This window comes from Saccoglossus kowalevskii, chromosome 3 (assembly GCF_978046115.1).
Source record: "Saccoglossus kowalevskii chromosome 3, keSacKowa6.1, whole genome shotgun sequence".
Taxonomy (NCBI): domain Eukaryota; kingdom Metazoa; phylum Hemichordata; class Enteropneusta; family Harrimaniidae; genus Saccoglossus; species Saccoglossus kowalevskii.
The window spans coordinates 14,225,904-14,250,982 of record NC_140643.1 but is presented as its reverse complement, the minus strand read 5'-3'; the positions used below and the strand labels follow the sequence as shown (position 1 = coordinate 14,250,982).

Genomic DNA, 25,079 nt, shown 5'->3' with positions numbered 1-25,079 from the left:
GCCACTCCTCATTCAGGGCTCAAATATTTCATATACCTGGGTATTTGGTGTCATACCAACTGATTTTATCATTTTTTATGGTGATCACAATCTGTTGGAGATGTTCTACTTATAATTCAAGGTGGGAATGCTACTTCAGTGTACTGGACATTGAAAACAAGAACTGACTGTAAAATATATGTTGAAACATATCAACTGACTGATTACACTCTCTCATAACAAACTTGGCCACTTCCCTGAAAAAAAAAACAAGACAAAGTGTGGTCTATAAACCAAATTTATTTGTACCCATAAACTTATAGTCAAGATTGAATAAATATTTATTTACTTGTATTTTGCAAGATATAAAGACAGTGACTTCAGATATGCATATTAGATTCATTTACATACAAGAAATGAGTTCTACCAACAAAATAAGTTACAATATAGGTTTCTATTGGTGAAAAGAAATCAAGTAACTATCTGGTAATCTGTTCACACCAATTTAAAAATCGGTTTAATCTTGAAAAATTACTTATCAGATTTGTTATGTTTGTCACTCAAAAATATTGGCATTAACAATCATAATAGATATATACAGGTTTGTATCAATACTTCTCCACTATTTGAAAAATTGTACTTCCATGGAAAGAAAAAAAATGCACTGGATATCCAAAGATTAGTGAGGCAACTGTGACATAAACTACCAGAATTAACAAATGCTTATTTTGCTACCCGCTCCCTACAATGGGTGTGAAGTGGGTTGCATGCATGGGCTGTAGTGACAACAGTACACGATTCTGTACCTACAAGCTGTTACAACTTCTATAAACGGGCAATCACTGAACATGTCGTTCAGTGCAGGCACCCAGGTTAAATGTGACTGGCAGGTATGATAACAATATTTAGGCAGCTGGGTTTACATTCACAGAATACAACACTGGTTGGCATGAGAGTTGTCAGTATACCTCCGCCCCCAAAGCGAATAGTAGGATTTCTTGCAATTCTCAGTAAAACCACTTGCTTGAAAGTGGATTCTATCACCAGCTGGGTTAACTCACTGAGTGCTAAGAGAGGAGCTGTGGTAAGTGATATACAGTTGTACCTAAACTGGCCCAGTTGTGGTAATTTTATATGATAATTTAGAACAAGTTTTTTTTTCATTTTTTTTTTTATATTTTTTGTGCCAGATGACAGTTACGGACATTGAGTGCCACTGTTGTCTCTCCTGACACATAGTGCTTTTTGCCACAGAAGTCATATTCATGTTTGGGACTACATGACAGGGCTGTGTGGCCATCTGTCTGTCAAATGGCAATTAGTAATGCGCTATCCTGGCGTTAACCAGGCCCGGTCAATCACAAGCACCTGCGGACCTTAACCAAGAATCCCCCAAAGTCGTATTCGTTAGTGAATGAATCTCAGCCAGTGGAATTGGCCTTCCCATTGAGTCTGTGGCACACTCACCCAGGGTAGGGGTCGGCCCTTTGATGTTCAGCCTTAGGTAGGATTTGAACTTGGGTCTACCGATCATGAGTCTGATGCGACAACCACTATGCTACCAGTGACCGGTGAACAAGTTTGTTCTGCCACGCCCTCTATATTTGTCACTACGTTTCTGTGGTAATAAATATGCTAATGAGTTGCATGACTTATGAGCTGACAACCAATAAGAAAGGCAGCTTTTGGTCCGTTTTGTTCTACGCAACTAAACCGCACAGCACAGGTGGCCTGACGTTTAGAATCTTTTGCGCAAGCGCACGCCTACTTTCCTCGTTTTGTAGTGTTCCACTCCCAGGTTCATCACAGCATATCATGAATAAGTAATAGCAATAGATATGCTGCAGAATCGACCAATCATATTTTGTGTTGGACCACAATTTAGGTAAAAAAATATGAAATTACCACGGTTGGGTTAGTCTAAGTTATACCCTCTCTCCCCTTCTTCTGGACTGATAATTCTGGCGTACACTGAACAATCTCTACCATCAGTCTTCAGAAAAGTGCACCCACAATTTTTACTTTAAGTTCCTTATATTGCATATACATTTACATGAAATCTTATAAATAGTGTTGACAACACACATTATAGCGATATAATACCATTAAAGTTATTGTTCCACAAAAAAAGCATGCAATATTACATCAAGCAGTGTGGTGTTTTCAGGTGTTGTATACGATCCCAGAGTGCAAACAGTGCATATGTTAGAAGAACATACAGTCTTGACTCAAAAAAACGATTAATTAATTAATTAATAAAATATGTTATTCTTATAAACATTAATTGTATTTATATATTTCATTCGTTCGGCTCTAAATGGAATTAATGACAATGCTAGAATTCATTCTAAATAAATTAAAACTTAATTTAAACTACAAATTCAATAAATAAATATTGGCTTCAGCCTTAACACTACTCCCAATTATTTTGACTCCATGTGATATGTACAAGCGGCAGTTATATTCCTAACTTGCAAAACCCTGCAGGCAGAGGAGTTGTAATAGTGCAGCTACACAGTGCTGTGATATCCTGCCTATTTAATCACAACATACTTTAAAACACCGATTTCTTTCACCAAACTTTTCTAACTAGTCACCCGATGTACCAAATTAAAACTTTCTCTCACACAGACCATTGTGCACTGTGAAATATTGCTTCTGTATTAGATGAACCAAATGCCCATGAAGGGTACACATACTTTTAGTGCTACTAGCACTTGAATACAGGAAATAAATGAAAGCTTTACTGGATTTAGTATTTCTACTGGAAGTCTAATTGTAATCAAGGAAGCTTAACATTGCTTTGAGTTCATGTTTATTTTGTAAGCTTGACTATATGGGTCATGAGTCACTGGTTTCGACACTAACTTTGATGTTGAGGTCTTTAATAAATGATCATTCACCAACATGGAAAATGAGCTGGGTTTAGACCACTGTGTTAAAACAATCCTGTTGATAATTTACATATTATTGCAAACAAGAAAGATTCTTAACCCTTTGACTGCCATAATTTGTCTTGACTAAATTTTGCTGCAACATTTTTTATATATATTTTACTACAATGTTGATTTGAATAAATTGTACATAATTTCTAAACAGCTACAGATTAAATATACAAGTCCGGCGCTCAATGGGTGAAATAGATAAATATACTGATATATATATATAACATGTAATTATCTGGTCTGGTGGTCAGATTACTGCAAGGCAGAGGTACAAGATCTTCTGGATATTCCCGCAGATGGACTGAGAGAGAAAGACTTGTCTATCACCTGATTACATTATGTCACAGTTGTCGTAATTTCACATTGTTGAGTTGTGTATGGCAGTGGATGGTATTGCTAGTAGATCGTAGTAGTGGTGCAGAACCTCCTTCAGTGCCTTGCACACCTGGGATGACGTACACGTCGTGCAGTCAACGAGGTACGGATATAACCCGATTACTTGTTTCCAAGTATCACTGTCAACTGCAAAACGAAAACAATCATGAATAATTACCATGAAGGGGATTTTCTACTGATGAATTTAGTTTATTTAGACTGCCATGTTTTTATAGACGCCGTCATATCACAGGATTTGTTTATGTATTCCTAGTTTGTTTCACTTAGTTGTGTCTGCCTGCACCGTGTGTTGTTTACTTTCTAGTCAACTATCTCATACTATTAATGATCGCAATACATAAATAACAGCTACCTACAATTGAGCAGTGTTACGCTGTGTTTTCATATGACAACTAGGTGGCGCTATACTCTAACTTGGCACCAAGTGAGAAATCACACAAAAATAGTAGACACAATGTTTATCAAATTATGATTGTATGCCACTAGTTAAAAAATAATATCTTCACTCCATTTATTGTCCAAGAGCTGCTTGTTGTCTGTCTCTCAACTTTAATCATGACAATCATGGTCCAGAGTCTGACTGTTTATATTAGAATAACCATTAACAACTGCTATATTGATGTCATCAAATTATACTTGTTAGAGTCTTCATTCAAACAGTATAGCGCCATCTAGTGTTCATTCTACTCCCCAGACTTTATTCAGTTATTTGAACAGTTCAAAACTTACCATTGCCAGGTTTGGCTTTCTTCAGTGAATCAAGCAACGTTCCAACAGCCTTCAGTACAAACGCCATCTCTGACATACGAGGCCTACAAGACAATACGAGAGAATAACATAATGATACCCTGTGATCAAGGGCAATGAGACCATGTAACACAAATCCATTCACCTATCTAGTGTTCAGGTAATTTTTCATGCATATTTAATGAGCTATTTTGCATACATTCAACTGATTTTTCAATTCACACAAATCAATTTACAAAACAAAGTGTGCTTGAAAGTCACACTGGCTTCAGATTCATTAGATGACACATCTAGCTTGTTTGTTTTCCTTCTACAAATACCAATCATAACTAATTACAAATCAATTAATTAGTCCCTGTTCGGACGTAGTCCGAAAACGGGGACTTATGTTTTGCCCTGTGTGTGTCCGTGCGTGCGTGCGTGCGTGCATGCGTGCGTGATCACCTGTATCTCGAACATGCATGGACCGATTAAGTTCAAACTTCACTCATACATCACACATTATGTGGGAAATATGCACATGCATTTTTTTCATGATCCGATTCACAATAGTCGAACAGCGGCCATTTTAAGGCCGAAAATGCATCAAAATCGCACATTTTCACCATTCCGGACCCGGATCTCAGTTATGCATGAACAGATTTTGTTCAAATTCGGTACATACATTAAACATAATAGGACCTTGATGCAGGTCATTTTTTTTTAATCGGGTTTGAAATGGCCGACTGGCGGCCATTTTGTTTTAAAGAATTCAGTTCTGGATCCGTATCTGAGACATGCTTGGATTGATCGAGTTCAAACTTCACACACACAAGGTACATCATGTCACAAATATGTATGTGCATTTGTTTCATGATTTCATTAACGATAACCAAATGGAGCGCTTTAAGGCCGAAAATGCATTGAAATCGCACATTTTCACCATTCCGGACCCGGATCTCAGTTATGCATGGACGGATTTCGTTCAAATTTGGTACATACATTAAACATAATAGGACCTTGATGCACGTCTTTTTTTTTCGGATCAAGTTCGAAATGGCCGACTGGCGGCCATTTTGTTAAAAAATTACGTTCTGGATCCGTATCCAAGACATGTCTGGATTGATCAAGTTCAAACTTCACACACACACGGTACATCATGTCACAAATAGATATGTGCATTTGTTTCATGATCCGCTTAACAATAGCTGAATGATGGCCATTTTAAGACCGAAAATGCATCAAAATCACGTATTTTCACAATTCCGGAACCGGATCTCAGTCATGCATGGATGGATTTTGTTCAGATTTAGTACAATGTGTTGTACATATGCAGGTGAATTTTGGTCATGATCTGCTTTGAATGTATATGTCACTCAAATATGAACGAACGGGGACGTGTCATTGACAATGACTTGTTAACTATTGTTTTACATACCTAGGGAGAGGGCACTTGCCACTGAGCTTCTCATCTTCAACATATTTCTTGAGAACTTCCTGGCACCTTGTCAACAATGCCGACAATGCCATTTTGGTTATACTGCCCTCATTTGTAATAACGCTTTTAGTGATGTAAGAGAACTGCAACAATGTCTCAAAACAAGCTTTGGCAAATTCCTCTCTCAACTGTCGACTAGAGTCTGTGTCTGTGAAATAGAAGAAAAGGATTTCTTTCATTGGTAGATAAATGAGGAAAATAAAAGTCATTGATGAATGTGTAAGTTTATTCACCAAGTACTGATCACAGGTGGTAACTATTGGCAGGTGACTTTTATATTAAGGAGTTCAATAACACAGGTTGATCTGATTACAAACAACATTAGAGATTCCATGTATACTAGTACCTAGTAGAATTTATTGATGAATGTGTAAGTTTATTCACCAAGTACTGATCACAGGTGGTAACTATTGGCAGGTGCCCTTTTATATTGAGGTGTTAAATAACACAGGTTGATCTGATTACAAACAACATTAGAGATTCCATGTATACTAGTACCTAGTAGAATTTATTGATGAATGTGTAAGTTTATTCACCAAGTACTGATCACAGGTGGTAACTATTGGCAGGTGCCCTTTTATATTAAGGAGTTCAATAACACAGGTTGATCTGATTCCATGTATACTAGTAATTGAATTTGAGGTTAACCGTTGACCAGCAATGACAACTTTTCTCCCCTTTCACAAAATAAAACTTTGTGCAACAACTGCAGTCAATAGCAAATTATCTCCATTTGGTTCAAACTTATCCAAAATATTGGATAGAAAACCACATAAAAACAGGCAAAATGTTGCATTTGAAGTGAAAAATTATGGCATTCAAAGGGGTAATAATTGAGAGCAGAATTCTCCACTTTACTGGTTTATTTATTGAGATATAATGCGAAACAAAAGATTTGTTTTGGGTATGCTTTCTGCCAAAATATTGTCAAAATGAAAACAACATGACGCTCATCACCCCATGTTTTTCAACATTTTAAGAAAAAATACAATTTTGTTTTAGCCTAAGTACTGGTCTTATTACCTGTAAATGATGTAGTTTTACTTGAGTGTATGGATCCTCTGTTTAGCATTGATAGTATCATTGCCATAAATGGTTTAGGTATGTAACTAGGATACGGCAACACCTCATCACGTAATAACTGTACTACTTGAATATCAATTGATTCATGCTCTTGGAATTCATCTATTGAGAGGTTTGGCGGAGTGCAGCTGAAGAATAAAAAAATCACAGAGAGTGAGTATTAAAGTATTGTTATGAACACAGCTGTGTGATGCTTCACTGGATAATGTAACCTATATGGACCTGAATGTCCCTAAGGTTTTTCATTTATAGGTGATGGGACTTGTATAATCATTTCTGTGCTGACGTGATTGATAGGAATAGAGATAGGTAGAAACTGACATCCTGCAACCATATTGTCAGCCAGCTATCATTCATTTGAAGTACTCAATAGACCATTTTCCGTACACTGCGAGAACCACGTGTTATGTGTGAAATCGAACGTAAAAACAGGACAAACAAAGGTCATAGCGTCGTAGTCGCGTCAAACATCGCGTGGGATTCGACAAACGCGAAAGTATTTCGGGGACATTTCCATGCTTAATAATGTGCTGTCCACATTTGATGATAGGCAATTTCAATTAAGTAAGGGTATTCGGAAGCAATATTCCTCTGTCGAAGATTGGCCGGTCAATGTAAGCTGCGAAATAAAGAAATTCTAGTTCAAAATCAAATCGTTCGATTTTTGCGGCAGACGTTCGATGCGCGTCTTTCATGCATCTCGCGAGATCTCGCAATTGTTCGGAAAATCACCTATTATTTAACAAAGATGGCAAAAAAATGTTTTGTATACCAGTAATTGAGAGCTTTAGGGTTAAAAGGCAATACACTTCATTGATTCTCACAATGGTGAGTGGAAGTAGATTATTTTTCCTGGATTCAAGACAAAGACTGACAGACAAATCACAAGTCCATGGAGTTAATATAGATTAAGTCTGAAAACAAATATCGGTCATTCATGACTTACTGTGGTGAGAAAAGGAAATGATCCAACCCTGTGGATAATTCTGACCACATGCCAGTGAAGTAAGAATCACTGTGGTGCTGTCTGGCTACAGGTAATGCAATATACAGCATCTCAAGCTGAGCACGTATGGCCAGTTTCCATGTGGTCTGAGATGGGCAACCGTATTTCATGCCAAGTGGTAACTGCAACGTCTGAAATCATTGAAAATTAGTGTTAATTATTAAAGGTCAATCATACAACGTATACTTTGATTCTGAACTCGAGGATGCAGCTGTAAAACAAAATATTATATTTGATTTTTTGTAAAAGGAGAATTATACTATACCAGCATTTCAATTGACTGAAAACTGTAAAATACTTTATTTTAGCTGGAATTAATTTTCGCTGAAAAAACTTTTTTTGTGGGATTTATTGAGTTGAATGTAAAATATAGGAGAAAGGTATATTTGCTGAATTTTATTTTCACTGGATCATCCCTTAGCGAAAATAGCGAAAGTAAGTTCCAAGCAAAAATAATATATTTTACAGTACGTTTTTCTGATTGTTTCTGATTCTGAATAAATAAATATATATATTTATATATATATGTGATGTAGCATCTAAAAAGTTGCATTCGTTAGTAAATAAATCTTGGCCAGTAGAATTGGCAAACTCACTGAGTTTGTGGCACACTCAACCAAGGCAGTGGTCGACCACATTTGGTGTATAGCCCTAAGGTAGGATTTGAATATTCTTATTTGGGACTACATATCAGGGCTGTGTGGCCATCTCTATCAAAGGGTAATTCAATGTGCTATTCTGACGTCAATAGGGTCTGGTCGATTACAAGCACCTGCAGACCTTAATAAAGGTTCAACTCAAAGTCACATTTGTTAGTAAATGAATCTCTGCTAGTGGAATTGGCTGACCCATTATGTCTGTGGCACACTTACCCAAGGCAGAAGTCGTCAATTTTTGGTGTTTAGCCTAAGGTAGGATTTGAAATAATCACAATTAAGTCAGATGCAACAAGCACTATGCTACCAATGACTTGTCAAAATCCAGTGATATTACCTTAATGATATTCTGCAAAACGTGTTCTTCTATGACTGATTGGTGGGTTGCTGTATGTCTGTATAACTCAACAACCATCTGAAGTGATTTCTCAGCAAACGGCACATAATTCATAGCAATCCATTCAGGCTGTACAAACAATATAATTGGTTAGATAGCTAACAACACACATAGATGAACCAAACAAACTATCGAGTAAAATAAATAATTCAACATAGAGCACATATTCATATTCCATAAAACATATCATATATAAACAATTTGGGAAAATAATAACCAGTTTAATATCAGTATTGTATTTTATCTTAAGTTACATACAAGATAACTTACACCACAAAAACATAAAATAAAATATAACATACTGTAAAATTTATTACCGAAGATAAAAAGAATAAATATATTACCTCCAAAAAACAAAATAAAAAATCCACACAATTAGGGAATCACATGACTACTAACATAACAACACATGACTACTGACGATATCATGACAGTCACATGATTACAGGACCAGCAAGCGTGTGTTGGGAAATCACTAATTAAACTAAAATAACCAGGTTATTATACCTTGGTACAAATGGGAAAGAAGGAACACAATAAAGGTATATAATATAAATACATATTGAAAATATATTTAAGCTACGTTGCTATAGCAGTTCATATACATTATACAACAAACTCCAATCTATACACAGGTCAAGTATGATGCAAGGGTACAGTGCAGTACTAGTGCATCATTTACAATCTTGCGAGAATCAAATCGCTACACTACACTGCGACTTTAAACAATATGGCAGCTAAGCCAGATTGTCAGATGCAAGTGCATAAGGTATATGAACCAATCTATTGCTGCTATACTAAACGTACCTGTGAACTATCACTAAACCTAAAATTAGCCCACCTCTCCTATAAACATGAGGTAATATAAAACAGTGTTATACAGATATGAGGAAATATTGTACATGCAAGATACAATCTGTGTGTGTCCAGATACTGGCCACTGGTGTGTGGGGTGGGTGTGTGTGTGTCATTTGTCTTATCAACGTTGTGACGACTTCCATTTAACTTTACACCTACCAAGTGATAACAAACCTACCAAGTAATGACCCTCACTATTATTTATATTAATATTTAATCAAATTTAAGTCAAGCATAGCTTAGGGTTAGTAAAGGGGGAGGTATGGTTCAATTTATATTAATAATGATATAACTATACCATACCTACTTCCTTTACTAACCCTAAGCTTCCCAAACTTTCTATGTTAAGTCACAAAATGTATGAGGTTATTTCTACTTTGTTGCATTTTTATTTAATTAAACTTGAATTAAATTCTATATTGAATTGCAATATAATTAAATCGCAATCCTATATAGAGTTGTGTTGTAATCCAAACATAACGCAACTATATTACAAGTTAATCCAATGCGTGTCGTTACAACGATGGTAAGACATGTATGTGTATGCGTCCAGATGCTGGCCACTGCTGCATGTGTGTATGCGTCACAATACTGGCTACTGGTGTGTGTGTGTGTGTGTGTGTGTGTGTATAAGTCACGATACTAGCCACAGATGTGTGTGTATATGTTCATGTACTGGCTACTGGTCTGGGTGTGTGTGTGTGTGTGTGTGTGTGTATGTCTGGATACTGGTTACTGGTCTCTGTGTGTATGAATGAAGAGGTGTCACACAATGCTTTGTATGGGTAATGTGCTAACATGCTAATAGGACATCAAGCATACATATGAATTAATATAACAAGGCACAATCAACATGATACATTATGTATATTATAACAGGGCTGTTCTGATATCCATATCATGATTGGCAGAGTTCAGGCATTAAGAGTTCATCGGGCAGCATTATATTTGAATTGGCAATCTGAATACCATGCAGATACCAGGCAACATAACATAATAGATTAGTTTGGTATGGAACCAGTAATATGTACCAGTGACAATTTGTGTAAGCAAGAAACAATGTGACACAACAAACAAACATACATTCAAGCAATCCCGGGATCAATGATTTGTACCCTTGTTTTTTAATTTAAATTTTACTTTCTTTACACATTTGCATGTCTATGCAAAAAAAAAAATACTGTTTATCACTAAACAATATTTTGAACAATTAGTTTCAGTTTGTAGATCCCATTTAATTTTTGTATTTTGGAATTATTTTATTGTATCCCATATGACGTACACATTGCATGCAAAATACATTTGTTGATGTGAAGTTTGAATGTGTGTGCCGTGCTGACTGTGATGACTTTAAGCTGAAAATAATAATTATGCCTGGAGAATATACTGTGGGATTGCCATTTCTAAAACCTCTTTGACAGGTATTTGATTTTGTTTTAACCAATACCATCCTCAACGACAACAGTGTTAATAAAGATTATGTTAATATTATGCACTTCATAAAGAACTTACCTGTTTAGAAGTCTCTGCAGGGTTGATTGTTTTCGTCTCTAGTTTACCATAGTTTGGTGGTTGGCAAGCAAAACTTACAAAGGTTAGTAACTGATTGAATATAGCTGGATACATAGACTTCATATTTTCTGGTCCATCTTTAATTGCCTAAAAAAAAAACAGAAGCTATATATTAATTTTAATGCATCACTTACTCAGCCAATAATATTTCAATCTAGAGATTGTGTCATTAACATTCACTAATCTCTAGTTCAAAATCATATTCTCTAAAAGGGATGTTTGACTCATCCATGTCAAATATGGTTTTTAAGCAGAACTTGGAGGATGTCTGGTGTGGATAACAAAGTAAGAAGTGAACGATGAGACAAATGAAAACCGAGACCTCGTTGAGAGCGAGAGAGCCGTAAGATTGCTTTTCACCCTTAAAATAGTGTTTCATTATCTCCTATCATAATTTCCACTGTTCTTTTGACTGATGGAACACGATACAATGATGAAAGAGAATAAAACATTATTTAAGGTTCAAAACCAGAATCTTGGCAGCCATTTTCATTAAGGTATAATCACCTAGACGTTTCATTATGATAACTTTATACCAGTGCAGTCAATCAATTAATAGTATGCATACAAGCACAGTTTCTATTTTTATCAAACCTTTGAACGCCATAAGTAAATTTTTGTCACAATTCACAAAATAAAAACACACAATTTTTTTTTTATATATTTTTGTAGAGATTTAGATCAGCAATGGAAAATTGTTCATTTTGCTGAAAATTTACCAAGAAATCACAAAAGTGGGAAAAATTATGACATTCGTAAGGTTAAAAAATACAATTTGTATTTAATGTTAAAAAGGTAATAATTTGGGTCATGCTAAAATTGGGTTATCTAGACACACAATTTAGCTGACATCATTAAAAGCAGCTAAATATAATTCTACAGTTATACAAAAAAGCACCCTTCTCTCTGCATAAATTAATTCACACATTTATATACCAGCACTGAGTGACACCATAGAAAATGTTTAAATAAGATAACAAGTATCGAACAAACATGAACCGCACTTTCAAATTGATACAATACCAGAAATTAGATTATCAGTACTGGCCACACAAGTGACAAAATTTTAACAATCCTTTACCTTTTGCACTACATCAATGGCCTGCAATGTAGACTCTTGCAAAGATGTGATTTCACACTCAAAATAAGAAGGTATAATGAAAGGTGAGGTCTCTGAACTGACGGGAGCAGACACTGCACACCGCAACACCATACACAGCTTGTAAAGGTCAGCCGAAACAAAACGCTGTTTGATATGTTCGAACAATGGTGGAAAGATCTCCACCAAGGCAGTCAGGAATGGCTGAGAAGGTAAGAACTGCACAGTGTTTGATTCCGGAGGAGTAGTACAATGGATACCAATGCTGTGCCAGACACGCCAGGCATTGGACCATAGCGAGATGTCATCCGGATCGATTTCATCTTCAGATTGCACAATGCATTCAGATTTGGCACCATTTGGTCTTCCCATTGCATTATCACTGGGAAAGACTTTTACCACAGCAGAGGAATCCTTCTGGTCTTTTTTCAATGCACTTTTAATTTGTAAGATTTCTTGGAAGCTTTGTAACGCAGCTAAGGACACTTCAGAACTAGTACTTAATGCTGCCGATTCAATATGTTCCAGTAGTAAAGCCCATGCACGTGGGTAGTCACCTGTAATCAAATCAGAATTATTATTTTACAACCCTCATTTTATGTGCCACAACCTAGTTAATTAAATGTACTCAAGGATACTGAAAATAGAAAATAAAAAAATGTTGCATGTAAGTAAGTAAGTAAGTAAATAACTTTATTGATTTTGTATCCTTATTGAGATCTTGAAAATAATACAATAAAGACTGTTGTTTAAATAAACAACAGCTAGCTAAAAAAGTAACAAAATAAAGTAAACAATTAGAAAATTAGATCAATAAGTAAAACAAAACAAAAGTAAAAAAAATAAAAGAAATGTAAAATTGAGTGATTATTTTGGGGCAGCCGGTAGTTTTTTCAGTGTAATATCTCTGTGGATAAAGCAGTTAAAATGTATTTTGCGTAGTCAGTGATTTCTTTGTTGTCAGTAGAGGTGAGAATTGTTATCATAATTTTTTCCTCAGCTACACCAGCTGAAGATAAGTTATGTTCAGTGAACAGTTTAATCCTCTCCTCTTGGTGTAGTTTGCATTTTAGCAGAAAGTGTTTCTTTTCTTCTACTTCATCAAGATCACAGACTTTGCATTTTATATGGTCAAGGTCAATATTTTTGTACCGCCCCATTTCTATCTGTAAGGTGTGGGCACTTATACGTAGTTTTGTTAGGGATGACCGATGGTTGAGATTTTTAAATACTGTTACTTACAACACAAACACAAGAGCATGTACATGAACCAATAATTTATTTGGCAAATAGGGGGGCACACCACAAGACAATCGTACACAAAAGTGAGACAATGCATAACAGACTGATAAGATGGTCCCTGGTGCCGCCCCCAAAATGTAGAACAAAGCAGGTGTAAACTAGCTGGCTTACAGTTTCTAAACTAAAATACAAACTAGACTAAGACTGAAAACATGTTGGTTGGTTGCATGATGTTAGTATAGAATGGCAGATTGCAGCATGACTGGAACTGGAAAGTATAGGCAGCGAGTGCTGCGGCTACACCATGGTTATGCAGCGGGGGCTGCATGAAGTTAAGAGATTATGGGTAGAGGCAGCGAGGGCTGCAACTACTGAGTTTAGACATTGATGCAGCGAGGGCTGCCTGGGAAGTCGGTAATGAGGTATTAGTAATTACAATAATAAAATTAACAATAATAAAACCCACGCAAAATATACCTAAGAAAAATATGAATGATCTTGGGGGGATATGAGCTAATCCCATAAGCGAAGTCCCCCAAATTGGTGTTAATGCCAGCCTAATGGGGGAGAATGGGGATGGTGGCGGGTGAATAAAACAAGAATAGCTGAAGCTCCGTAACACTTTCTGGCTACTTCCAATATGGCGCCAGAAACAAACTTATTGTGATGTTGAGCCACGCAAGAAAGTGCGAGATCTATGTAAATATCACGCTAGAGAGCATGAGATTTGCGTCATAAACATGGTTTAATATTACACATTAAACCTGTATTTATGACACAAACACAAGAGCATGTACATGAACCAATAATTTATTTGGAAAATAGGGGGGCACACCACAAGACCATCGTACACAAAAGTGAGACAATGCATAACAGACTGATAAGATGGTCCCTGGTGCCGCCCCCAAAATGTAGAACAAAGCAGGTGTAAACTAGCTGGCTTACAGTTTCTAAACTAAAATACAAACTAGACTAAGACTGAAAACATGTTGGTTGGTGCAGCATAGCTGCATGATGTTAGTATGGAATGGCAGATTGCAGCATGACTGCAACTGGAAAGTATAGGCAGCGAGTGCTGCGGCTACACCATGGTTATGCAGCGGGGGCTGCATGAAGTTAAGATCATAGGTGTAATCCTTTTTCAGTAATCTGTAGGTTCTAAGTTTGTTTTTATGATTTTTAGATTTATTGTCATCATACATGCTGTTTTCAGCGACTGTTTTAAAATGTTTAATGAGTTTATCTAAAATTGGATGAAGTAGACTGTAATCACATTGTGTCCATGCGTCATCAAGGTCTAGAAAGTTCAGGATGGTTTTTATTCCTGTTACCCAATTTTGTATGCCTGCATCATTTAGCTGTATGCCCAGCTTCATGAACTAATGTATTATGATCCATGTCGTTTAATCGCATCCAATATTTCAGCATTTGCCTTATACTTGAGATGGCAAGTGGAAGCCTACCAAGCTCAAGCAATGGAGGAATGGCACGGTTCAAGCCGAATGGTGGTTTGTAGTTTATTGATTGTTGTGGACCTATGATAGGTTCCAAGTTCAATTAGTTGATTTTCCATTCAACTGCGAGATCTCACGAGTTGCCTGCAAGATGTCTGCCACAAAAATTAAACAATTTGATTTTGAGCTTACCTAAAGTGATCACCTGGCAATTAATTTGAAGAAAAAAAGCCATGCATGGCACAATCCACGTTAGTTATCAAATTTAAGATATATATGATTGATTGATTGATTAATATAGTGTATCTGATAGTCAAAAAAGTACTTGTCTATATTGAGAAATATTGCTCTGGAACAGCATTAACAAGCCATGCATGGCACAGTCCCAGTTAGTTATCAAATTTAAGATATATAGTTTCGTTTATAGTAATATAGCTGGAATATAAACATGTCAGGAATATGATTATGATGATTGACATTTGTATCTGATCAACAAACGAGTATTGAGAGATGTTGCTCTGGAACAGCATTAATTAAAACAAAATCAGCCATTTTGAATATATGTATAATGAATATATAAAATTCAGTCTAAACATGTCAGAGATAAGGCTCTAGAAGCCCATTCATTACACGCACACACAGGTGTACAAGGGTCAAAACATAAGTCCCTGTTAAAAAAATGTGTAATTTTGTTTTGTCTCACCTAATGGTTTGAGGGCATATCTCCAGGTATTGAAGACTCTAGCAACCCCAGCTAGCGAAAGTACTCTGGTTTCGGCCCACTGTTTCTCTGCAGTATCTCTAGAGTGGTGAATGAGGATATTACCAGCAGACATCTCACTTTTATCTGTCGATGCAGCCCCTGAAAATTTGTGTACTCTATCCAGTAAAGGAAATAACACCTGAAATAAAATATTAAATGTATAATCTTTTATTCTCAGTGAAATACTTTTTCAGATAGCAATTGTGTTGGTAAATATTAAGGCAACAAGCCATTGTCAATTACAAGTCCCAGTCTAGTTTTTTTTAGATTTGTGCAATATCTTAATCTTAATGCACAAAAATGACAATCAGACATCATGATTCAGATTCTGAAACAGATTCATGTGCATAAAATTAATTAAATAATATAGTTTGAATGAAATATGTCCATGCACGACTGAAATCCAGTTTTGGAATGGCAGAAATGCTTGATTTTGATCACGCTTAGATTTTTACCACTAAAATGGAGGCCATTCGGCCATCTTTATTTGGATCACTAAACAAATGCATGCGCAAATGTATGATATGATGTGTGATTGTGAAATTTCAACGAAATTGTGCCAGGCATGTCTGAGATTTATTCAGGTACAAATAGTCCACACGAATGATGGATGCACACACAGAGGAATAACTATAAGTCCCCTATTTTGGACTACATACGAACGAAGACAGAATTACAAATACATTAGTTTATTGATTGTCAGGTTATGAATGGAGTCCACAAAGTGTATCTACACATTGTCAACACAGTTAATATTTGTACGCTGCTTGTGAGTCTAACAAATGAGATCGCCTTACCTGCCATAGTACAGTCTGCCAGGTCAGTTGATCCAACAAACTACCATGTGCACTGATAGTTGAAAATAAAGTCTGACCAGCTGATTTCCTGACTGCCGGTCTAGGATCCACGCACATGTCAGCAAGTTTGGAATACAGACACAGCCACAGTGTATCAGATGGCGGTAGACGACCAAGTTTACTGTCTTCTTCCACATCACCAGATGTCTTCCTATTTTCAGCTTCTTTCTCTAAGACCACTTTAATCTTGTTCCTGTTCTGGTACAAATAATCTGCAATATTCCACTGAAAGATGAAAACAAAATTATCAAACTTGGACTTAATCCTATAAAATAAATTGATGGTGTATCAACAGTTTTACGATCCCTATTACCAATTCTATTTGTATTGTATGCTAGATTATAATGTTTGAATAAATTTGCATGGCTTATTAGATAAACTGACCATTGTGACTGTGTTGGAGGAAAGGTTTTAATACCCTACCCCTGAATTGCAGGTTAGATAATGAGTGAATCTCTAAATTGAATTTAGCAATTGAATTTGGCATGGTATAAAATATGAATCAAAAAAAGACATCGCAAACACCATTCCCTATTAAAACACCTTAGTTTCAAAATGATGCCTTGGCATAAAACAAACTAAAAATAATTCCTTTTCATGCAGTTCTCTAGTACACTTATCCAACTCAAAATCTTGAACATAACATAAGCACATGGCCCCAACGCTATTCTGAATTGTGAGTGACACTTACCAACAAACCAATTGATGTCAGACTAATATTGAGTTCTTGGGTTTGAAGTCCAAACTTGGACGCTACTTCCACGCACACTTGTAAATACTGGGAAGGCATCATGGGTAGGAAGTCATTGACGACTAACTGAAGACTTTGAAAAGCTATGCGAATTAAATTCTCTCTGAAATATAAGAAAAGAAGACTGGATTGTCAATAGTTAAATCAACAATGGCTGCAACTATAAAGTTATTGTGAAGAAGCACTTCCTGTGTTATTTGTGCCAATTTGTAACAGCCACCGCCGAAATGTGAACATTGAAAGCATAGCATATATGTATTGGTACTAAATGTCCAACTCTTAGTTTTCAAGTCGCATTTTACGTGACATTAGCCTAGTGCAACTGTGTCAAAAACAATATTTCAGTAAGATTTGGTAATCTTTATGTGGTTATAATGTTCAAAATCACTTTAAAGAATTAGATATCCATATTCTTACTGCCAGACATATTTAGGATGTCTGATTCATATATTATAGGGCCATACATACAACTTTGCAGAGAAATGTTTTTTTTTTTTAAATCCTCTCATAATTGAAGGAGTTGTTTTTGGATGCAACAGGACAGTATGATTACCACTAGTTTCATTTGTACTTGTACAATGTAGGTTTCAAGATCCTTTTTCTAGTCTTTAACCCTTGAGTGCCGAGGTCAACATTATAGTCACCAATCATAAATAATAATTAAATCCACATCATTTTTTATAATTTTTCCATAATGTTGATCAGAACATGTAGCTTATATAAAATTATGACCATTCGATCTCAAATTATCAAAAAAAACAAAAAAAACAATGGGAAAATACATAAAAAACGGCAACATTTTTCACTAAAATTTTGTTAGGGAAAAGATGGTGCCCAGATGGTTATGGATCTATGTAGGCAGGCATCAGTATATGATGATACAAGCATGCCACTAAAATCTGGGTTACATTCCACTAAACTAAACACTTCGTTTTTTTGTTATACCATAATCTAATTCAACAAGTTACAGTGATAGGGTGTTTTCTGTTGCGGTTTCTGCTTATGGAACAAATTAAATTTTATGCATATATTAATTCTGATTAATAATATTTTTCTTTTAAATTTAAAATTTTTTTTTTAAGCATGTCTATATCAATGATCATACCGGAACTGTAGTCAAATGAAACACTTTACTGCCTTAACTAAACCACTTAGACTTACCCTTGATCAACTGTTACATCCCCAATGACACCTAGTATCAGTGGCCAACCATGTTCCAAAGTCTCACCGTTGTCTTGAATAACTTGAAGCACACACTCTAACTGTTTTTGTCTGATATCAGGATGAGATACGTTAGACAACTCTTGCAGCGGTGACAGAAGCATACCCTGGAGTTTCTGTTGAAATGTCAAATATTTACATGTGTCAATGGTTGGGAAATTAGGCACTCATAAATATATATACATTTATATATGGATTTACCCAGCAGTAATGAAGTATGACTGTATTCAAATATAAAGTTTATACTGTCTGTGGAGTGTGGGTACCATTCACACTGCAAAGCCAGCTATTAGTTTGTGTGAGCTCAAGAGAGTATTATATCATATGGTGTTGTCCACCGAATTTAATTGCATTGTATTGCATTGTGTGTCTAATATGGGTTCTATGTGACATATACCAAACGTATAAAATTCAACAGTTGTTTAATGAAATTAAAAATTTATAAAAGATATAAATGTGTTGGTTATGTGCCGGTATACTGCACTTAATAATTATTCATATCAGAAATGTTCATGATCTCTCTCAGCGGTTTCCCTATTATACAATTTTTTTGTTATGGTAGTATTAAATGCAGAAATAAACAATTTGAAAATGATATTTGAACTGCCATGATGAGAGGTTTCTTTAAAAAAATCTGCCATCATATAACAGCAAGTGTGAAAACAGCAGTAAAATACACCCTGTAAAATACACTTTATAAGTACAGCAATGAGTTTAACCTACACAGACCACACCTTCACCTGTTGCCAGTGGAGTTAAAAATACATCGCAATTTTACAAACAATTTGGTCAAAGATTAAGAGATTATAAACATCATGGTAACATAAATAATAACATGATCTGCCCGATACTCACAACCAAATACTGCCAAAATGATCTGACATCATATATGGGCATAGCAGCAATTTAAAAAAAAAATAAAATCATGCCAACATCATCGTAAATTGTACTTGCTGGTAAGCTGAATGAGTGACATGTGGCTACAACTGTCAGATTTGTGCATACATTAATAATTATATTAAATGAGTGCATACAAGTGTGTAACATCTGTGACGGGACATTCACATGGAATGACAAGAAATGCAACCAATGGAACTCTGTTTGTGAAAATTTTTAAATGAAAAGAAATGTAACCAAAGCAACCCTATTTGTGAATATTTTTAAATTAACAATTTCAAAACTGTGTATGGTGTACTGCGTATTGTTAACCTACATTGTTTTAATTACATGTACCTCCCCACTTCCCCGGCTTATAATACTACATTTCAAATTAAAGTAATATATTCAATACTTTATTAATTAAAACAAATATCAACTACACGTATAACACCATAATACAAATGACATATTTTACAAGTTAACATTTATAAAGAATGTTTGTTTTTTGAATAATTACAAATGTAAGTCTTACATCATGAACTGATGTAACACATGTTACCAAAAACAGACGTACCACTAGTCTTTACTTCAACACACTCAACTCATCATTTGTAAAATGCAGTAATCCACTTGTGAATATCAAAAACAATGTCATTTACATGTGTTGTATTAATGGGTTGAATTTTTAACTGCAAAGATTATTACAAAGTTGTGCATACACTGATTGCAGGTTTATATCTTTAAAACATGCACGTTTCCACAATCCAAAAGAGTTGAGTAGAATCATATCCGAAATGCAGAATTTGATATGTTGAAAAAACCTGTCACCAAACAAGCTCCTCTATGATGGGTCTGACCGTTAGGTGTAAGGGTTGGCTAGCCAAACAGGGACAATCTAATAAGCAGCTTTGCATTGATCTTAAAAGTGTAGCGGTTGAGGTGTTAAAAGTGGAACTATGAATGCCTAAGTACAGTATGAGTTGATGTGACAATGTTCTATTTCTCATGAATGCTTTACATACGCTGTGTGCCAATTTTGCTCATATGTGATATTTCGCTGCTTGGATTTTATGAGCAACTGAATCATAATTCTGAAAATAAAGACAAAAGCTTGCGTCCATAGTTATTGGACTGTATATATAATCCCTAAAAAAATGTAATATACATTTGTGATCTCTTTTGTATTACATAACACTATGAAGATACACATGTTATGCCTGTGTTAAAAGCAATTTAACTAATTTCTGAACATATTTTGATAATTTTGACATACTGTAAAGGTGGAAGAAACTGGCCATTGCACAGCAACAATACAAAACTGTATACAAATTCTGGTCTATTGTAGCTCTGAGATACGACACAAAATAATGATTAATTCTTGTGAAAGGGATCAGCCAGTATAAATGCAAACTTACCAAGTTTTGATGCAAAGGTGGCTCATACTTGAATGCCATGGCTGCTTTGACAAGCGCTGTCACAGCTTCAGCTCCCCATTCTCTCATGCGCTGATGAGGATGCTGACAGACGTCCAATAGATGGCCAGTGACCGGTGTCCACAGTATATCGATACGGGGCAGATTAACCAATCCAGTCTCCAATAATTTGGCAACAGCAAACAATGAAGGCTCCTGAAATATAAATTAGAATTTCCATAAACTGTAAAATATCAATTTTCCTGATTCAATAACTTGAGGGTATCATAGAAGGTTATTCAGATTCTGATGAAATGTTAATTTGAGGATTTACCAGACTTGCAAGAATACAAATTTCAAGCAGCTTACAGCACAACACAATAGAGACTAGAGTCAATTTCATAAAATAAAACTGTTGGGAATGATGTCTAAAAATAACTCAAGTAGGCAAAATTAGTTTACTGAGTTAAGAATGTTAAAATAAATATTCCTAATATACACATTGCCATGCTGCAAAACCAAAAATGTATATTATGCTCTTGCATATTCATTTAGTTCATTTTTTAATGCAATAGATTATAACTTCACTGTTTCTGGGACTTAATTAATAATAGTAATTAGCTTTACATTATTTATTCTAATATAACTGAACGTAAAATTATACTTTCATCGCTATGGTTACACCTAGGACACATGAGTAATTCCAGTATGTAAATGAATAAACAATGTAAGCACATGCACACACTTCAAAGATATGTGTTGTTGGTAAATAATTAACTAGAAAAATGGAAAAAAAGTTAATTTTAATGTACTCTGGTGATTGGTGTAATAAACGAGTCTACCATGATATGAACTAATGAAAAGAAATTAGGTAAATAGATATGAATTTAATCTATCTACTCCCCCAAAGAGCAAATTATACAACAAATCTGACTTACCCTATTAGCATATGCCAACTCCATGGACTCGCACGACAGCTTACACAGAGCATCAATGAGATGGTGAAGAGCAACATCATCCAAGTACTGTGAACTCTCAAATAACCGTGACAACATAGCAGAGAGAATAGGCAACTCGGCCATTACCGCTGTAGTTATGACAGCATTGGGACCATCCGTGGCACTTCCAACTTTCAGACTGCCACCAGAAGCAGGTTTTAGTCCCAGGATCCAAGTTAGATGTTGTAGGGTAGATAGTACAAGATGCCATGCTGTGCCAAGTATTGCACCATGACAGTGAGCAACACTCAGTATAGTTCTCATACATTGAAGGTTCTTTGCTGTCAACTAGATAACATTATGATCTTAAGCCATTAATATATTCACAGACACACATAATAAGAAACGCACACAAACATGTGATTTGGAAATATATCTGTTCAATTCAATTCAATCATCATTATTATAATTTTTCATTAATAAATAATGCATGCTCGAATGTTTTATTATAAATCATGTGAAAATTAATTTAATATATAAATACATAATAAATAAATAATTATTTCAAAAATAATATTAGGTGTGATGTCTCTTTCATTTCAATTTAAAGAGGGTAGCAGTGTCCTTTTGTAGGTTAAGTTACAGTTATCTCGAAATATCGGCTATACCGTAGTTGTATGGAAAACATTCAACAAACAAATGAAACACTACATGCAAATAATTGATACATAATAATATTGCCCAGAATTAAAGAATATTCACAATCTTACTTGACACAGCATAACATAATAGAATATGCTAAAAGTCAAAATGCTTTAATTTCCAAAAATGTATAGTAAATGATAATTACTAGATGAATTGAACACAGTAATAAGAAGACCACCATGACTGCGCCAAACCACTCCTAGATTCTGGATTACCACTTGATTGTTAGGTACACCTGAATCGAGCAGTGGTTCAGTGCTTGAATATGAAATATCCAGAGAAGTTATAATAAAGATAAATTTTAAGTCATGTTGAAGAAAAAATAACCAGACCAGTGACAGTATATTTTATAAACCATGCTTAGAAGTGCTAATAAGGAGATAAACAAGATTTCAAAAATAGAATGGAAATAGGGACTCAATGCGTACCTTCTTGTTAAATCTAGATTATATGCCTAACTATATCTATCTAAATACAACACATTAAGAGATTAACATAGCATTTATACTACATTGTTATTTCTGTGCTTTACTTTATATGTTAGCAGCAGCTATGAGTTTACAATTAATTTTGCTAGTGGACACAAAACACAGTTTTTCTAACAGTAGCACAATGGCTGACAGGAATCACACAAAATGCATGATCAGATGTGATCAGGCATGATTACAACAATAATCAAACTACATGTAATTACTGTCACTTGGTAAATTGATAATTAGTGAAAAGAAAGTTAGTATGAAAATCACTGTGAATGACAAACATTTAGTCCCCCATCCAGTTTTTAGATGTAAATGTTGAATAAGTTCAGCATGTTAATATCTTATTTCAAATAGTCATTGGAATCAAATCACAAAACTAAATAATGTACATCAGTAACCCACCATGCTTGATGTCAATGCCAAGTATGAATGAAATGCCAGGAAAATTGTTGATAATTATACATTTCAAATGTTGATTTTTGCTAGGTTTTCTCAAACAAAAATGCCAGTCAACTGTCAACAAATCGAATAACAAAACTATGTGCATACATTTATGAATCCAATTATAACTTGTCTTTGTACCAACTTTAAAAAAAATCAGTTTATGCATGTTCAAGACATGATGTTGTAAGGACGGACAGATGAACAAACGCACATAACCCAAAACATAAGTCTATGTTTTTGTCCAACTGGGACTGAAAATGACAATGACAACCAATATAGACAGATAACAGGGTTTGAAGTTAAGTATTCTAATGCATCCAATTTCAATACCAAAACTTATGAAAATGCCTGAATCTTATAGAAATTATGAAAGAAATTGGCAGCTTTAAATATTGGATATCAAAACTATTTCATAAACAAATAAAATCGAAACTATCTATAATCAAACTTGTGAGAGAATTGCACTGCAGTGAATAATAGATAAAATATATTTAAATACTGCAAATAAATTATGCATACAGCTAAATGGGGAAATATTAAGCATTAGAATTTGATGAACTGTACACCATTCTCAGGCCATGTAAACTAAGGAAGTTCTACACCACAAAAATCCAATGTTTTATCTTTTTACATTTAATGCCCAGTTATTTTTTTAAAATATTAATTAAACCGTACCTTAAACAACTCGCCACAACTTAACTGTATCCCTTACCCAAAACCTCCATACCAACACCAATTATAAAGTCCCAGTATTAGTCTAGCAGTCCTACTCTTTGCGTTTATCACTATCTCATCTACTCACCATGACAGGTCCTTGTTGAGTCCCTAGTACTGTAGATAATGGAGTGCCTACTGCTACTACCTGATTACGGCTGTCTCCTGTATCCGCTGCTCCAGCATCTGCTGCAGTATATGATGACATGTTCAGGAGGTTATCCTTGCTTGAGGTTCTCTTATGACCTACAAATTAGGAATGGGATCAATTATGCTATATACATGGAAATCAGCTCAGCATAGTCTTGTCTTGATGGTACAGAATATGTAATGCAAGTACATTGCACAGACGGAAAATGACAGTGCTCAAGAATTAGCATAAGATTGCAATGGACCAAGTGTTCCATGATAACGCAAAATCTTTTTGATTTGTTTTGATTTTTTAAATAATACCAATGTTTGTTTTTCAAATAGAATTTTACACAGATACAACTTATTATGTAATAAGAAGACACATGCTCCTCTAATAAAGATATCATGGTAAGTTAACATTTACTCATAACATCATAACTAGGTACATTGAGTGAATGAATTGGAACAGAATGGGACTGAATAACCAGGCATGAGTGCCATGTAGCAGTACTAGCACCTGTATACCAGACCAGTAACTGGGGGCCTTGTATGTTTGAACAGCAGGAATTTTTTAAACAAGGGAACAGGGGCACAGCGCCCTGATGTCATGGCCATGTGCCCCTTACCCTGGGGAGCAGATCCTCTGGCAACCATAAAATTCTGATTGACCAGGGATCACATTTAGCCACAGTCTTCAACTGTGACCTGTCTAATAGTAATTTTGGCACAAAAGAAGCCATAAAATGCTCCATTTTAACTTAAAATTATCAAAAACTCCACACCCTGCTAGGGAGAACCCTATCTCTCTGCTGAATTGCAGTACTTCCTCTTGCAGTTTTTTTCTAGAAAAAACCTGGAACAGTACATTATTTT

General features: G+C 35.2%; 1 protein-coding gene across 4 annotated transcripts in view; it reads right to left on the bottom strand.

The window, feature by feature from the left end:
* Positions 1-261: 261 nt before the first annotated feature.
* Positions 262-25,079, bottom strand: part of LOC100372102 (protein MON2 homolog) — a 48,728-nt gene continuing 23,910 nt past the window's right edge. For 2 of the 4 annotated variants that reach the window (XM_078005868.2, XM_085496791.1), the window contains 16 exons: positions 24,163-24,320; positions 21,733-22,080; positions 20,798-21,010; positions 18,444-18,619; positions 17,223-17,385; positions 16,472-16,756; positions 15,615-15,813; positions 12,198-12,772; positions 11,057-11,203; positions 9,494-9,532; positions 8,627-8,755; positions 7,574-7,764; positions 6,568-6,755; positions 5,485-5,692; positions 4,050-4,132; positions 262-3,446 (listed from right to left, as the gene is read on the bottom strand). In XM_078005868.2, the coding sequence (XP_077861994.2) occupies positions 3,283-3,446; positions 4,050-4,132; positions 5,485-5,692; positions 6,568-6,755; positions 7,574-7,764; positions 8,627-8,755; positions 9,494-9,532; positions 11,057-11,203; positions 12,198-12,772; positions 15,615-15,813; positions 16,472-16,756; positions 17,223-17,385; positions 18,444-18,619; positions 20,798-21,010; positions 21,733-22,080; positions 24,163-24,320 (3,266 nt within the window). In that variant the 3' untranslated portion in view covers positions 262-3,282. The remainder of the gene's footprint in view (positions 3,447-4,049; positions 4,133-5,484; positions 5,693-6,567; positions 6,756-7,573; positions 7,765-8,626; positions 8,756-9,493; positions 9,533-11,056; positions 11,204-12,197; positions 12,773-15,614; positions 15,814-16,471; positions 16,757-17,222; positions 17,386-18,443; positions 18,620-20,797; positions 21,011-21,732; positions 22,081-24,162; positions 24,321-25,079) is intronic. The other 2 variants (XM_085496793.1, XM_085496792.1) reach the window with 2 other exon arrangements.